General features: G+C 55.0%; 4 protein-coding genes across 4 annotated transcripts; 3 read left to right on the top strand and 1 right to left on the bottom strand.

Annotated features, from left to right (window-relative positions):
- Positions 1-348: 348 nt before the first annotated feature.
- On the top strand, positions 349-1,390 carry UV8b_05396 (uncharacterized protein; the record flags this gene model as incomplete). The annotated part of the gene is made up of 3 exons (XM_043142893.1): positions 349-542; positions 657-878; positions 994-1,390. 3 exons carry the CDS (start codon positions 349-351, stop codon positions 1,388-1,390), a joined length of 813 nt encoding a protein of 270 aa, XP_042998826.1.
- Positions 1,391-1,967: 577 nt separating this feature from the next.
- Positions 1,968-4,226, bottom strand: UV8b_05395 (uncharacterized protein; the record flags this gene model as incomplete). Its single annotated transcript, XM_043142892.1, has 5 exons — positions 1,968-2,083; positions 2,194-2,476; positions 2,567-2,751; positions 2,935-3,958; positions 4,113-4,226. The coding sequence occupies 5 exons, from the start codon at positions 4,224-4,226 to the stop codon at positions 1,968-1,970; spliced, it is 1,722 nt and encodes a 573-aa protein (XP_042998825.1).
- A 2,674-nt stretch (positions 4,227-6,900) lies between these two features.
- On the top strand, positions 6,901-7,823 carry UV8b_05394 (uncharacterized protein; the record flags this gene model as incomplete). The annotated part of the gene is made up of 2 exons (XM_043142891.1): positions 6,901-7,304; positions 7,343-7,823. 2 exons carry the CDS (start codon positions 6,901-6,903, stop codon positions 7,821-7,823), a joined length of 885 nt encoding a protein of 294 aa, XP_042998824.1.
- Positions 7,824-10,054: 2,231 nt separating this feature from the next.
- On the top strand, positions 10,055-11,556 carry UV8b_05393 (uncharacterized protein; the record flags this gene model as incomplete). The annotated part of the gene is made up of 4 exons (XM_043142890.1): positions 10,055-10,057; positions 10,236-10,927; positions 11,001-11,250; positions 11,323-11,556. 4 exons carry the CDS (start codon positions 10,055-10,057, stop codon positions 11,554-11,556), a joined length of 1,179 nt encoding a protein of 392 aa, XP_042998823.1.
- Between the last annotated feature and the right edge of the window lie 2,997 nt (positions 11,557-14,553).

Raw genomic sequence — 14,553 nt, 5'->3', positions numbered from 1 at the left:
GCGGCGGCGGCGGCTGCCTGCAGCTCCATGCCTTTCTTTGTTAAAAAAAGCCACAACATGCTTTGCATTGCCTCTGTGAAAAAAGGGGGAGAGAAAGAGCGGTATCAAATAGCAGCGGGCTCCATCGTCTGTCACCATTGAATATCGCTCGTTTGACGACTTTGTGATAATCCCGCCATGATATGCCGACTTCACCATTCGCAACTGCTCCGCTTCTCTTTCCCACGCGGCGCTGCTGAGTCGACCGAACGAAGCTGAGCATCGCTGGACAATCGAACCCTGCCGGTCTGACTTGGAGAGAAAAAAGTCGCTCCTCAATCCTCTCGCTCGACCCGGTGGACTGGACAAATGGTCAGCCATAGAGCACAAGCGCAGTTTGAACGCGCGAGATGGCGGACCATGATACTTTTGCCAGCATGGACGCTGCAGCTTCTTCTCACAATGTCCATGATGGGCTTGTTCGCTTGGAGGCTTGGCGATACAATCAAGCATCATGGCCAACGAGGCCGGACTGCCAAGGTCCCCCCCGCCATGGAATTTGCGTAAGTGTCTGGTCGCCTTCCCACGTGCTGTCTGTCTGTCTGTCTGTCTGTCTGTCGCTTGTACACTTCCCAGCCGTGGCTTTTCTAACCTGTCCGAACCGTCATTGCCAACAGATGGGAAGCCACCAATGTTGCCATGTCCTTCATCGCCGCAGTGTGCACCCTGGTGGAAATAGGCAGATATGTTGCCGAAGCCTTGACCCCATGGACGATGCTCTTTACACACATCATCAAGCTCACCTGTGCTTCCGCCATTCTCGCCCTTGATGTGGTTGTGTACAGCCAACGAAAGGAGTACCAGTCTCTCGTCGGTCTCGGTCTGGATATCGCTCTGTCGTACGTCGGGCTCTCCCGCCTCTCTTCCCTGCTGACCTCGACTGTCCCGATTCTGGGCCCAAAGCGAACCCACCCGGCAAGGGGCTAGCTAACACGCGAACTGGGTGGTATGCAGTGTCACGGCCATTACTCTAGCTGTCCACGCCGTTCTGACCTATCGACGGCTGTCCCAACTCGACGACTACATTCGACCCGTCAGTAACGTGAGAGGATACGGCTTCAATGATGCTGACGGAGCTCATTCCTACCCCAGCCGCGTGAGCTTGCGGAACTCCATCGACAAACGACTCTCCGTAGGCTCGCACCGCTTGAGCTTCGGCTCGACCAGCAACGAGCCAATCGGCTTGCAAAACCTTCAGCGGACGCCCGCTTACTACAGCCACGAACGGGATACCCAGTTCGACGAGTACGTCGCCCGGGCACGTCGGAACTCTTCCAACCCCATCCGACCGCATCTGCACCCAGGAGCCAGCCGAGACTTCCGGCCAGTCGGCGGGCCAGATGAATCGTGAGATATTCTTGCCATCCTGGGTTGTAGCGGGCGCTGTCTAGATCCGTTGCCCCCGAGTATCTAGCATTACACGCGCCACCCACCTGCTGCACGAGTCATCATGGTCCCGGCGGCAATTCCGGACGAGGCAAAGTAGAGGGAAGTAGGAGGCCTAGTAACAACAACCAGGCATATCTACCGGGAAGCAGCAGTCGAACTGGTGCCGGGAACAAAGAAACAATTTATGGGACTTCGCTTCGTGGCGGAAATGGAATGCACCGCAGAATTGTCTTGATCCTATGAGAATCACGATACCCATGTTTTGCAGGCGTGTATAGATGGAACGGGTCGTTTTCCTCAATTCACTGGCGGTATTTCAGTGGTGAGACTGGTTCTGGGTTATGAGGCGAAAGTCCGATTCACGCGGGAGGGAAACGTGCTGGTCGCTATCAAAGGATGGATTTATCAAAGAATGGATTCCCTGACCCTCGTCGTCGTCTGTTTCTCACACCCCATGTTTTTGGCCCGCCACTGCCGTGACCCGGTAGCCCAAATCGCCATAATCACCTGCAAGGAGGCAGCGAGGATGCCACCCGAGGTTACCCCCGGATAACGGCATCAATAACCTTCATGGCGCCCATCAGTCTCTCGTCCTCTTGGTTGGGCGCAACAACCTGGATGGTGACAGGAAGGTCTGCGTACAGTTTGATGTCGTCTGCAACTTGTCAGTTTGATAAAAGTAAAAAAAGAACCAAGTCCAGGGGGAGGAAAGTTAATGCAAGCCGTGGCTGGGGGTGAGAAGCCAACGCAGGGCCGGTGACATACACAGCTTCATGTTCTCCTCATCCAACTCATTCGCAGGCTCGTAACCCTCTGGATATGCGTCCGTGCAGCGCACCCTGCCCGCGGGTAGCACTCCGCTCGGGTAATCCAGCAGATTCCACTGGGAGCAGTATCCCCACCACGTCTTCACCTCATGCGGAGTGCCCTGTGTTGGCGCTGCAGGGCAGATGAGCACGTCCATCGGCTGCCCTGACGACGTGGCCTTGGCTGTGTCGGCCCAGTGCTGCAGGTATTCAGCGCGATAGAGGTCCCGCGCCAGGTTGAGCTGTTCGCGCAAGCATGAAAAAGGCGTCAGCACGGCCTACTGATGAAACACGATGAAATTTCGGCGGCGGGACATGGCAGAAATAGTTACCTTGCGTACTTCGTGCAGCGTGCGTTCTCTGATGTTGGGGTCGTCTAAAAGGCGTTTTGCGGAAGCAAGGATGGGTTCTTTGCCAGCAAGGAGCGCTTTCACGTCCCGTCCGCCGTCGGCAAAGTAGAGGGGGAGTTGAATCTCGTCCCATGCTTTCTTGTGCTCGTATGGTTTGAACTCGAGGACTTTTGTGTTTTCAAGACGAGGAGTTAATGAAGAATTGGACGGCGTTTGCCAACGTCATCTATAAGAAAACACAAAAAAAAAAAAAAAAGGAAAAAGGGAAAAAAAAAGAAAGAAAGAAAGAAAGAAAGCAGCGAAGGGATTTAGGTTTCAGATTGCTTTGTGCTTGGGTGAAAAGGGCGCACCTTCATGCCCAGCAGCTTGCAGCTTTTGCGCCGTTTCCGTAACCACACGCGTAATGTACGGATGAGGCAGCACAACGTCGTCGCATAGCATGATGCCGATCGCGAGCTTCTGGCTTTGCATGCGTCTGATTTGCGATCTCCAGGGCATGCGAAGAAGCGGTTCTCTCAACCATGGCTTCGCATCGCAAGCGACCTGCAAGAAGAGCTCCAAGTCTTCGACATTGTGCCCAAGTGGACCCGCAACGGATGCAATCGACTCCTGCTCCAGCATGCAATGCTCCCTTGCCGCAGTCGGAATACGCCTGGCCGAAGGCTTGAACCCGTACAGCCCGCAATAGGCAGCCGCGACCCGGACAGAGCCATTCACATCAGTTCCGATACCCAGGGGGGAGCCTTGCATGCCAAGAAGAGCTCCCTCCCCACCGCTTGACCCTCCAGGGCCAAGATTGCTGTTCCAAGGGTTCAGGGTGCGGCCGTAGATGTTGTTCACGGCTTCCATGGCCATGGTACATTGAGGCTCGTTCGTTTTGCAGTACAAGACGGCGCCAGCGTTGCGCAACGTCTCCACAATGGGTGCATCTTGTTCTTTGACTGGACCCTTGGCATGTAGCGTGTATCCCGAGGCAGTGTGCTTTCCTTTGACGATTATTTGGTCCTTGACGGAGACGGGGACCCCGTGTAGAGGACCAACTGGTTCGCCCGAGGCCTTGAGAATCGCATCCAACTTCCGCGCCTGGTTCATGGCTTCGGAAAAGAACGTCTCTGTCAGGCAGTTGGTCAGTTGTTGCGCCACAGCGGCCCGATGGCAGAAAGCCTCTGCTACTTGGATGCATGACAGCTCGAAGTTGCGAATTTTCGAGGCGAGTTCGGCAGCGCCTAGAGCCGTGATTTGCATCTCGTGATGCGAGAGAAAACGTGGCAATAGGTCAACGGGACGTTGTGTAGAGCGGATTGCCTCGTTCAGCGTCAACGAGGGGATAGTCCATCTCGTCGGAATCGCTGCAGCCCGTTTCGCTCGAAAGTACTAAGTTTCTGGCGTTGGTAAGGACGAGACGAATGAATTCCTCGGCCACGACAGGACACGCAGTCGTGGAACCGGTAGGGCTTTTGTGTGTACAGGGTCGACAGACCGGGGAGAAACAATGATGCGGCCGTGTACAAGTCTAGTTTGTGCATACCTCAGCCAGGCTTTGCCATGAAAGGCCATTCACCGGCAAATCAGTCCCTGTATCGCTTGCCCCGAACCTCCCAATGTTCCGCGACCTGGGGAAGGGTGAAGAGAGAATGGCCATGATGCCCAAGATTTCGATATAATACAAGAAACGGGGGTAAGAGATGGAGAATGTTCAGCCCGTGTAGATGATGAGGGCAGGTCTGCAAGAGAAGATGCCACCCAGCCATGGTCCTCGACTCCTCGTGTAAGCCTTGTGACCGAAATGTCAGGCTAAGCCGTTCGAAATAGCTCTATTTGAGACAAAGCTGGAGATCAATGGAGCATGTTGGCCGGCAAGCTCTTGGCGAAACCAACTCTTCTGGTGGAGTCTGGCATTCGGAAAAGTGGAATCCCACGGGGAAGGTTGCATTTCCGTGACAGAACATAATGTCGAGAAGGGAAAAGTGCGAGTGGGCTTTGGTTGCTCTAGGCCAGTCAGCTGCTCGGTGACAGACAGGGGTTCGTGAAAATGGACGGAGGGAGTATGGGGGAAGAAGTGCTGTGACGTGACGCCTGGGGGATCAAAGACGTCTGGTTGTCTTGAATCGTCGACCATGTGGCGACGGTCCGTTTCGACCAGCTGGTTGACAGTCTCGAGGAAACATAAGAGCGATGCTCAAAATTGGCGGCTCGTGTGCAAGAATCGTTTCGCCGCATCGTATTCGGCGATTGATGAGAAGATGAGAAGAATGAGAATTGCTTACCTGGTAGGAGTAGAGGTAAGGTTGTACGTGTACGGTATGGTATGTACGGAGTAGTATGTACGGAGTAGTAAGGACGGAGTACGAGGAGAGGAGAGGAGAAGCTGGTTGAGCACGAGAGAGCAAGCCAATCAAACGCACAGGAAAGGGCGGGCAAGGGGGAAGGAAGCAAACAAAACACCACCCCATCCATCACCAATCCAGTCATGTCATCTCTGCGGATCCCGATTCGTCTTTCATCTTCAACGAGGCAGCAGCAACTTTTCTTTGGTTTTGTTCTTCCAATCGCCTATGCAATCCAATTCCCCCGCTTCCCATCTCTCCGTGTCACAAACACCCACAAACACCCACAAACACCCACAAACACCCACAAACACCTTCTTACCCGTGGAACTGTCTTTCCAAACGGCTGGCTGCACGCACCTCGGTTCCGAGGTTGGGCTTCTGCAGCCTCATGATTGTGGCCCTGGCTCGAGGTAATAATCCCCGCGGCCCCTGTGCTGCCCTCAACTGGCGCTCTACTCGAAGCGTTGGCAGACATGCGTCCGTTATAGTCTTCCGTGAAGAGCGAGCACGATGACGGGCGGCTTGGCGGCGTTCTCGCTGCAATATGTGCTGGAGCTCCGTAGGCTTTCCAAGGCTTGATGATGATCATGCCAACTCGGTTGACTCGGTGCTTTATTGGCATGATCGAGCGTTCCAATGTGCGGGAGGCAAGACTTATCACCCTCTGTCTTGAAATAGCCGCCAGTGCCCGTCTGGTTCTCCTCGGAGCAACCATTCGTGGGTTTTGGAATAATCTGGGAATCCGGTCCGGTCTGCGGCTGGTGCTCTCCCCGTCTTGGAATTCGAAGGCAGATAATTCCAACCTGCTCGACTCGTGTGACGCAGAATAATGGAAAAGCAAAGCCTCTTGGGATGTTACGAAGCAAAGAAACTTGATTTTTGGGAAGCTCGCAAAAGTTAGCATGGGTCATCGACAAGCGTTTTTCATCTTGGCTTGCACCTCGTGGGATTTGCTTTAGGGCGCGCTGCAATGCAAGCGCTGCTCGTCTCAAGCCGATCAAGTTTTACTGCGCAACGTTTGTTTGCCTTTTTGGACTGAATCCTGCAGAGAATCCAAAACAACTTCCCCAGGTACGGGGGCGAGTATCGAAGAATACATATTTGTATCGTGTGCTTCGTTCGGAGTATTTCTTTTATGGGTCGAAAGCAGACAGGCATGAGCTACCCACCTACCTACCTACCTACCTAATCTGACCTAATACATAGAGCAGAGTGGGTATAGAGTATCTACTCCGTACGGAGCAGAGAATGGCCGGATTTTACCGAGTACAAGGTAGGTATGTATGTAGGTAGAGGAAAGTTGGTGGCTCTCCGTCTGGTAGTGTTGTCTGGTCTTTTCCGTTGGGGGTGGTGTTGGGGGTGTTGGGGAGGAATGGCGATGATAAGAAGTGGAGCACTTGTTGGAACGAGCTAGGAAAGGCAACTCTCCTACGGAGTACAACGGGTCAACCTACTATCTTGGGCCCCATGGTCAGTAGAATTATTTCAGGGGCCAGTCAGTGCCTGAAAGTTGAAACCCTTCCCGCTGGACTGAGGGCTGTGGCTGTGGATGGATGGCGGCGGGTCGGCTGCTGGTCTCAATGGCCACCAACAGTTCACCAGCCGAGCAGCGCAGGGGGTGGGTGTGTGGTGGGCGTGTGGTGGGCGTGTGGTGGGCGTGTGGCTGGGTGGATCTTCTGCAGGCGGTGACCACGGGTAGAACCCTCTCGGGCAAGCCTCCTCTGGTTGGAGCGTTTCATCAGTTTGTTTGTCGAAACGAAACTCGCATTCGCCTACGGAGCAGCCTTGATGAACCAGACGACTTACTCCATCAAAACTACTCCGCAAGTCCGTACAGCCTCATCGATTTCATCAACTCCCGTTCCCTTTCCCGTTCCCGTTCTGCAGCCTCAGCCACCGACCGCCCACCGCCCACCGCCCACCCCCATTGCCAAAAATCTGCTCGGCCGCCGCCATCCAGGATGGCTCAGTTTAACTGGCACAACGATGGCCCCCACAGACGGCGCGACCGTGGCAGTGATGACAAAATCGACGGGGCCGGCCACAGAAGCCCACGGCAAGTTCCAGACGAGTCCCGTCACCAGCGCCGCAGATCTCGTGACGGAGGACGACGGTCTGCGTCCCCGAGCCGGCATCGCCGCCACCATCATCGCCGTGATGGGGATCATGAGCTGGAGCTGGAGCTGGAGCTGGGGCTGGGGCGGAGACGAGAAGACGACGGCCGGACCGACAGGAGGCCGCCACCTCGAGACAGTGGGCACTCGCATCGCCGGCGACATGGCTGCGAGGCGCGCGCTTCAGATCAAGACCGTGACCGAGAGCGCCCTCGTCAAGGTCGAAGCCCCCCCCGGCGCGGAGGGCCCCTGCCGTCCCAGGAAGCTTCATTCGCGGTAACAACGGGGAGAGAAGCCGAGGAGCCAAAGGAAAGGCCCAACTTTGGAAACTCGGGCGCGCTGGCAGCAGCGTCCAATTTAGTTACTCGGGCGGACGGGACGTCACTCGTGCTCAAATACCACGAACCCCCTGAAGCTCGCAAGCCACCGTCCCGCGACCAGTGGAAGCTATTCGTCTTCAAAGGAAGCGAGGTGGTCGACACCGTCGAGCTAAGCCCGAGGAGCTGCTGGCTGATTGGACGGGAGATGGCCGTTGTGGACTTGCCGGCGGAGCATCCCAGCATCAGCAAGCAACACGCCGTTATCCAGTTTCGCTATACCGAGAAGCGCAACGAATTCGGGGACAAGACCGGTCGAGTGAAGCCCTACCTCATCGACTTGGAAAGCGCCAACGGAACGACGCTCAATCACGACACGGTGCCAGGTGGCAGATATCTCGAGCTCAGGGACAAGGACATGATTCAATTCGGCCACAGCACGAGGGAATACGTGTTGATGCTAGCGCCTAGGGATTAAGGTTTGGACTTGCAGGCTAGCTTCGCCCTGTCGACCACCACCACCACACCTCGGTTGTCCTGGGGCCGGCCCCGGCCCATCTTTGCACAGCCGCGTAACCTCGCTTTTGGGCATCTCGGCCGGGCTACGTGACGCATTCTTGTGATTGGTTCAGAGGAGGAATGGGGGACATGTCGCACGGGTGCAATCCACTAGTGCATCAGGGGATGGGGATGGGGATGGGGATGGGGATGGGATGGATGCTACCGGATGGATGGCGTGAGTGAAATGTGTGTTCCCCCATGGGACCCTTCTCTACTCAAGACTCAAGACTCACGAGTCACCACCACCACTGACCCAGCCCAACCGCAGCGCGACGACCAATGACGGGGGGGTTCGAGGGAGTGATTCGGCCGAGTCGAGGCTTTTGCCCGTCTCCGCCATGCACAGGGGGTCCTAGGCGAAAGCGTTCCATCAGAAGCGCCAGCCCATCAGGCTATTGACGGCAGAAAGTGCGACCCTCCCCCTGGTGTCGGCGTTGCATTAGCGCCTGGATCGGATGAGAGAGCACAGGCAAGAGAAAGTCGCCAAATAGGCTAAAACAAAGAGGAGCCCCAGCGTGCCGGCACAGCGTGTGATGACTCAACTGAGGCGGTGGTGACACAAGGCTAGGCCGCCAGCTCGCGGTCCTGCTGGAAAGATGCCGCGATGCAACCGTGTGCATGTGGGTTTTTTTTTTTTTTTTTTTTTTTTTTTTTACGCTTTTTCCCACCCGGCACTGCCCTGCGCCGTGTGTGCTGTTGGATTGATTAGACGTCGCCAATCAAACCAGTCCATTGAACCCGTTGGATGGGTGCCGATCATGCGCGTTCCCGTCCTCGTCAACATCCACGGTTCATCTTTCCATGGCGTTTGCGGTTGACAGACAGACACACACACACACGCACACGCACACACAAACGGCCATGTTGATATATCTGTTTCTGACGAGCCTTTCTCAAACGTGACGGGGAACGTCGCACTTTCCATCATCATATATCATATTCGTGTTTTATCAATCATGGCTGTGGGCAGCCTTTGATGGCCCATGAGCCGATTTGCGCAAGCACAGCCCCTTTCCCCCCCTTTGGTCGTTCTCGCTCCCCCAGACGAGGTTCGCCGCAAGGGGCTTTCGAAAGCCAGCGTATCCCACAGCAACTGGCGTCTCTCGTCGACCAGCGGTGGCGGGTTATTCAGCCTCTGCTCCTCTTGTCTTTTTCGTTCCTCCCCCTCCCTCCCCTTGCCCAAAAAAGCCCTTGCCACCAGCCGGGGGGGAGGAGGAGGAGGGGGGGGGGGGGGCCGGACCGGAAAACCTGCCTTCTCGGCCGAAAAGGCCGGCAATGGGGGCTTTGGCACGACTCGCGGAGCCGAAAGCGACGCAATAAGGTTCAGGGCTCCTGGTCTGGGTTCTGCCTCCTGCGGCAGCCAAGCTAGATGCTGGACCCTAACTCCTACTAGGTCGTCCGTCAAGCTCCGCTAGCGAGTAGCGAATACCCACCTCGGAATGGCCAAAAGGCCCAAGCAGCCTGTTGCCCCGGGCTTGTTTGGAGACTGTGGGGGATGGAATGGGAACCCTTCAAACGGAGACTATATGTGAAGTGGGTGTGACAGCAACAAGCACCCAATACGATGCTTCTCAACCACCAATCGGCCCTGTGATGGATCCCAACGTTGCTTTTTCCCTCCCCTCCTCCCCTCCCTCCCATCCACGCCACGCAATTGCGAGTCCGATGCCGTCTATTGGTGGCCCACGCACGACCTAACAGAGTGCGAAAGAATCTTGCCAATGGCTGCCATCGTTGCGAGGTCCGGCCTTGCGGGTTTGGAGATACGCTTAGCATCGCTGTCACACGGGTTGTGGCTAACAAGGGGAGGGGGGGGGGGGGGCCGTGGAAAGGCGACAGTAGACTTTTTTTTTTCGTGTCTCTCTGGCTTCTCCCTAAATTCGACGCTGCTTGTCTTCTTCACCCCTTCGGCGAACATGAGCTCTTCTATAAAGACGTGCCTTCTAGTCGTCGTCTCGTTTCTAGAATGTATCACATCAGTCGACAACGAGGCATCGAGCAACAAGAACGAAGATTCGCACCCACCCAACCTTGATCCTTTGGAGCAATTGTGTGATCCGTCCAGGTGCAACTCGTGGCACTAGTCCTGCGCTGTCGATTACTCCAATATCCCCCTCCCCGGCGAAATTGTTAGATCAAGTCGTCGCCATGGTGAGTAGTTGGATGATTGCTCGTCATGCCTGCAAAGACCCCCCCTTTCCACCCCATCCTCGGCTGCCTCGATGCCTCGATGCCTCGCTCTCAGCCGCATACAACATGCACACGCGCCAGCTCGCGCCCTTGCGTCGTTTCCCTCGCGCGCACCTATTGACTGAATGTGATGTGGCAGTCTCCCCCGCCGGGAGTCGTCTCACGATACGAAACCAGTGCCGTCTACACACACCCCGAGGCCAAGGTCGACATCGTCCTGGTTCACGGCCTCAATGGCGACCCCCAGAGGACGTGGACAGCAGGCAACGGCACGTTCTGGCCAACCGACCTCCTCCCCGCCTCTCTCAAGGGTGCGCACGCCAACGTGCTCGTCTACGGCTACAACGCCGACGTGTACTCCAAGAAGAATGACCGCAGCGCCAGCGACAACTTCATCCACCAGCATGCCCAGACGCTGGTCACGAACCTGACCCTGTTTAGAAAGAGCGAAGGGACGTTCCGCAACCCCATCATCTGGGTGTGCCACAGCCTGGGAGGCATCCTAGTCAAGCGGGCCCTTCTCTACTCCAACGACCTGAGGGTGACGCATCACGAAGACTACCGGTCGATATTCGTGTCGACGTTTGGCCTCATCTTCCTGGGCACGCCGCACTGCGGGTCCGACGCCGCCACATGGGGGTTGGTGCTGCAGGGCATGGCCGATGCCATTATGCCCAGGAAGTTTTTCGAATCCGAGTCCGTGCTGCTCAAGACGTTGAAGAAGGACAACGAGACATTGTCCAACATTAACAATCACTTTCTGGATATCTATCAGCGGTTTCGCATCCACATGGTTCACGAGAACCACAAGACTGACATCAAGGGCACCAAGTAAGTCCCCCCCCCCCCCCCCCCCCAACCCCCTTCGGGGCGCCTGGGGAAACCTTGCTGATTATATCCTCAGAATCACCATAGTCGACGCCAACTCGGCGAGTCCCCAGCTCCCCGGTGTGACGTACTACGGCGTGGAAGCCACGCACTCCCAAATGTGCAAATTCGCCAGTGCAAACGCCCCCGGCTTCAGGGCGCTATCCACCGACATCCGTCAGTGGGTTCGGGACGCCCCGGCCTTCATCAGCATGCGATGGGAAGCCGAGGAGCAGGAAAAGGCGTCGCGGATGCGCAACGAGGTTCACGAGAGAATATCCCCATTTGTTAGTCTCGGCTCTAATCCCTCTCTGCTCGTCCCGTGATCCCCGCAAAGTCATGTCTAACTAGGTCGCAAGATGGCACCGACTCGTGCAATCGTAGGCAGCTCCTCGTCGCGAAGCGGCAGTGACATTTCCAACGTGTCGTCCCTCTCACTTTCCACGTCGACGCTGTCGCCGGCGCCGGGGGCCTTCCTCACAGCTCCAGGGCCGGGAGGTGGTGCTGCTGCTGCTCAGCCGGTGGGGGCTCGGGTTGTGGTGCTGGACGAAATGCACGATCTCGGGAAGAAATTCTACATGCTGTACAGGTAGACCCGGTATGGAATCAGAGGAAAAGTCGAACGGGCAGTCTTTCTTTCTTTCTTTTTTTTTGGTTTTTTTTTTTTTTGGTTTTTTATTTCTTGTTGCGTGGGTTGCTTTGCGCCTGGTTTCCGTTCATCCATCATCTGCTCTTCAAGACAAGAAAAAAGGCCCGCGAGGGCGGTCTTTCCGTTATTCATACTCCACCGTGCACATAGCTTAGGATAACTCGTAATTAGCCGTCTACTTTCCAATGTCTGAACTTTGACCTACCTCGGCAGTCCTCACCAGTGCGCCGTGGCTTCGACCTCTGTCCCGACTCGGTTTGTATTTATATCAGCATCAGCGTCCCTAGAGCTGCGGCTTGCTGTGTTTCGCGACCGAGCAATCCTCCTTGAGCAGCCGCTGGGGTGGAGTCGGCAAACTCTGTTCCATGAGTTTGGCAGGAAAGCTATTCTTCGCCGAAAGCTTCTCCATTGCCCCGTCCCGTCCCGTTTCGTCCCGTCCCCCATACCCCACGACAATAGAACTCAGCAGAGCCTGCGTTTTGGCTGCTCGCGTCGCCATCCCAGTCAACCTATCAGGTTCTGCGGCCCAGAGCTTCCTTTCCCTGGCACAAATGCCATTCTTGTTCTTTCACATGCTTGGTGCTGAACAGTCGTTCCTTCATGCGAAAGATACTTTAAAGTTTTTGTGTGTTTGTCTCATTCGTCACGTTCGACCTGATCGAGTGAATGTGGGTGGATAGAAAAAGGAATAAAAAAAAAATTGGATAGGGGGGAAAATGTAATATTGCCTCTTCAAGATTTCCACGGTTGCACATGTCACGCATGGTTTGTAACCCCAATCATGTGCGTTAATGCAGCCAGAGACGGTGAACCAAGACGACAAGGCGGTCAAGAGACATACGGAATGCTCGCCGCACAGCTCTCCATGTCGTTGTCATGGCAGACTGGTCGATTCGTCTCGTCAGAGGTTGAATGCTCTATGGAGCTCCAGGCTTTCATGCCGGCGGTAGGTTTGAGCATAAATAAGCAATGGGTGCTGCATTGGCCGCCGATCTCGTTATCATTGCAGCAATAAGACACGCCCTGCTCCAGGGGTAACAAAATTCTGCATCGCCCTCGGCTTCAAAAGAGACCTGGGAATGCATGCAGATTAGTAAACTAACTATAGACACTTTGGGCCGACTATAGTTCCGCCGTGCGTCTCTTCTACTGATCAACATTTCCTGCTCATCCTGAAAAATTGGTGGTTGAATTTTCTGAACCGTCCTTTTTCATTGCGAGCGTTAAGTTCACCAAGAGTCATTGAACAAAGCGGTCAGAGTGCCAACGGAGGGGTGGCAAATGATTGAGCAAGAATGAACAAGAGGAGCTTTCAGACAGGGTTCCTTTGAAAGATATGCAGGCCATTTGGACTTGCCAGACAAACGACATGAAAGCCGGAAAGAAAGAAAAAGCAAAAAAAAAAAAAAAAAAAAAAAAAAGGGAAAAAAAAGAAAAAAAAAAGGAGAGATCGAGCATCAACGGTCCAGAAGTCAAGTCGCATAACGTCAGTGAGCTCCGTCAACCCCCGAATCAGCATCTAGATGGAAATAGATCATGCGGGGTGACATGGTTGGCGGATTCTAATGACGCAGATAGTTACACTCTTTGAGGTGAGGTAAAAGCAACAGATGCTGAAATCTGAGCCCTCCACTGTCTTGGTCAACAGCGTCCATCCATCGCCCCTTGGTCGAAACTCCAAGATGTTTCAAGCCGCAAACCAAGCCATTACTCGGCTTCCGAGTAGTGAGCGAAGTTCTCAGATTGGCATGGAGCGGGTGAGCAATACCCTGCAGCAATTCAGTTTAGCTCTACCCGAGCACTGTTCGAGCCTCACAGAAGGATTCCGTCGATAGGTCTGAACTTGTAGGTAAGAAAAACCAGCAACAGTAGTGCCCCTGTGACATGACCGTCTAGTCTCTGGAAAACTTGAAAGGTGTAAGCGAAATTGCTTGTTTGAGCGTTGGGTTGAAGGCGACAAAACGGCACGATAGGGATGATTTGATAAGAGACACCGCTCACGTCATTGCACAAGGTTAGGAGCTGCCAGCACGAGCAGTGGAACTTGACTTGAGTTGCCCGGCTGACCCGGCTCCCAAGAAGTGACAAGACAACCTGGGCAGGCCACCACTTGGGTGGATCGTGGGCCGACTGGGCGCCGTGGCAGACAGAGATGGCTTTGATGGCCAATCAGCAGATGAAGTGGCCCTAGAAATCTTTCCGCTCCGTAGTAGGAGTTTGATCGAGGGCATCTATCCGTCACTTCTCAAATCGCCAGCTCGAGGCAGAAATCACCCTGGTCCTGTGGCCAGGAACGCCAGGTCAACAACTTCATCTTGCATACGGAGTACGGAGAAGGTGTGAGGTGATTGTAGCACGGCCGGAGCAGCTTAGGAGAAGGAAGTCAAGTTGCGCATTGAACCAAAGGGTTCCCTGAGCCTCCCATTGATGCACGACGAGGAGCGGGAGCGGGAGCGGGAGCAGTTCCGGAAGTTGATTCCAAGGACAAAATACCGACACATGACACGGCGGCACTGGTTGCTCAAAGTCGAGAAGCGAAGTGTAGATAACGCATCTCTCATGTCAGCCAGCAGTTTATTAGTTTTGCCTGTCCATGTCGAGCCAAAAGAAAAAAAAAAAAAAAAAAAAAAAAAAGGTCTGATGCCCAGCCACGAAAAGCAGGGGGATTGGGGGGGGGGGTGACAGACAGACTGCGGTCAGGATTTGCGAAGACCCAAGCATTGCCTGTAGCGCTGCTTTGCGCCACAAGTCCCGCAATGATACCTTTCCCAGGGCCCAAGCGTTGGTGGTTTGAAAGATCATGGAAGAGATGGAAGAGATGAATGGCGAGAGGCGAGAGTGGGTAACCAAATGGGGGGGTTCGAAATCAGGATGGGGGTCCAACATGGAGGACAGGGCATGAAGCTACGAATCGGAAGCGACCGGGGGGCACGGGATCCCT

The sequence above is a fragment of the Ustilaginoidea virens genome, chromosome 4 (assembly GCF_000687475.1).
Source record: "Ustilaginoidea virens chromosome 4, complete sequence".
NCBI classification, from domain to species: domain Eukaryota; kingdom Fungi; phylum Ascomycota; class Sordariomycetes; order Hypocreales; family Clavicipitaceae; genus Ustilaginoidea; species Ustilaginoidea virens.
The sequence above is the reverse complement of the archived record's forward strand: the minus strand, read 5'-3'. Positions and strand labels throughout refer to the sequence as shown.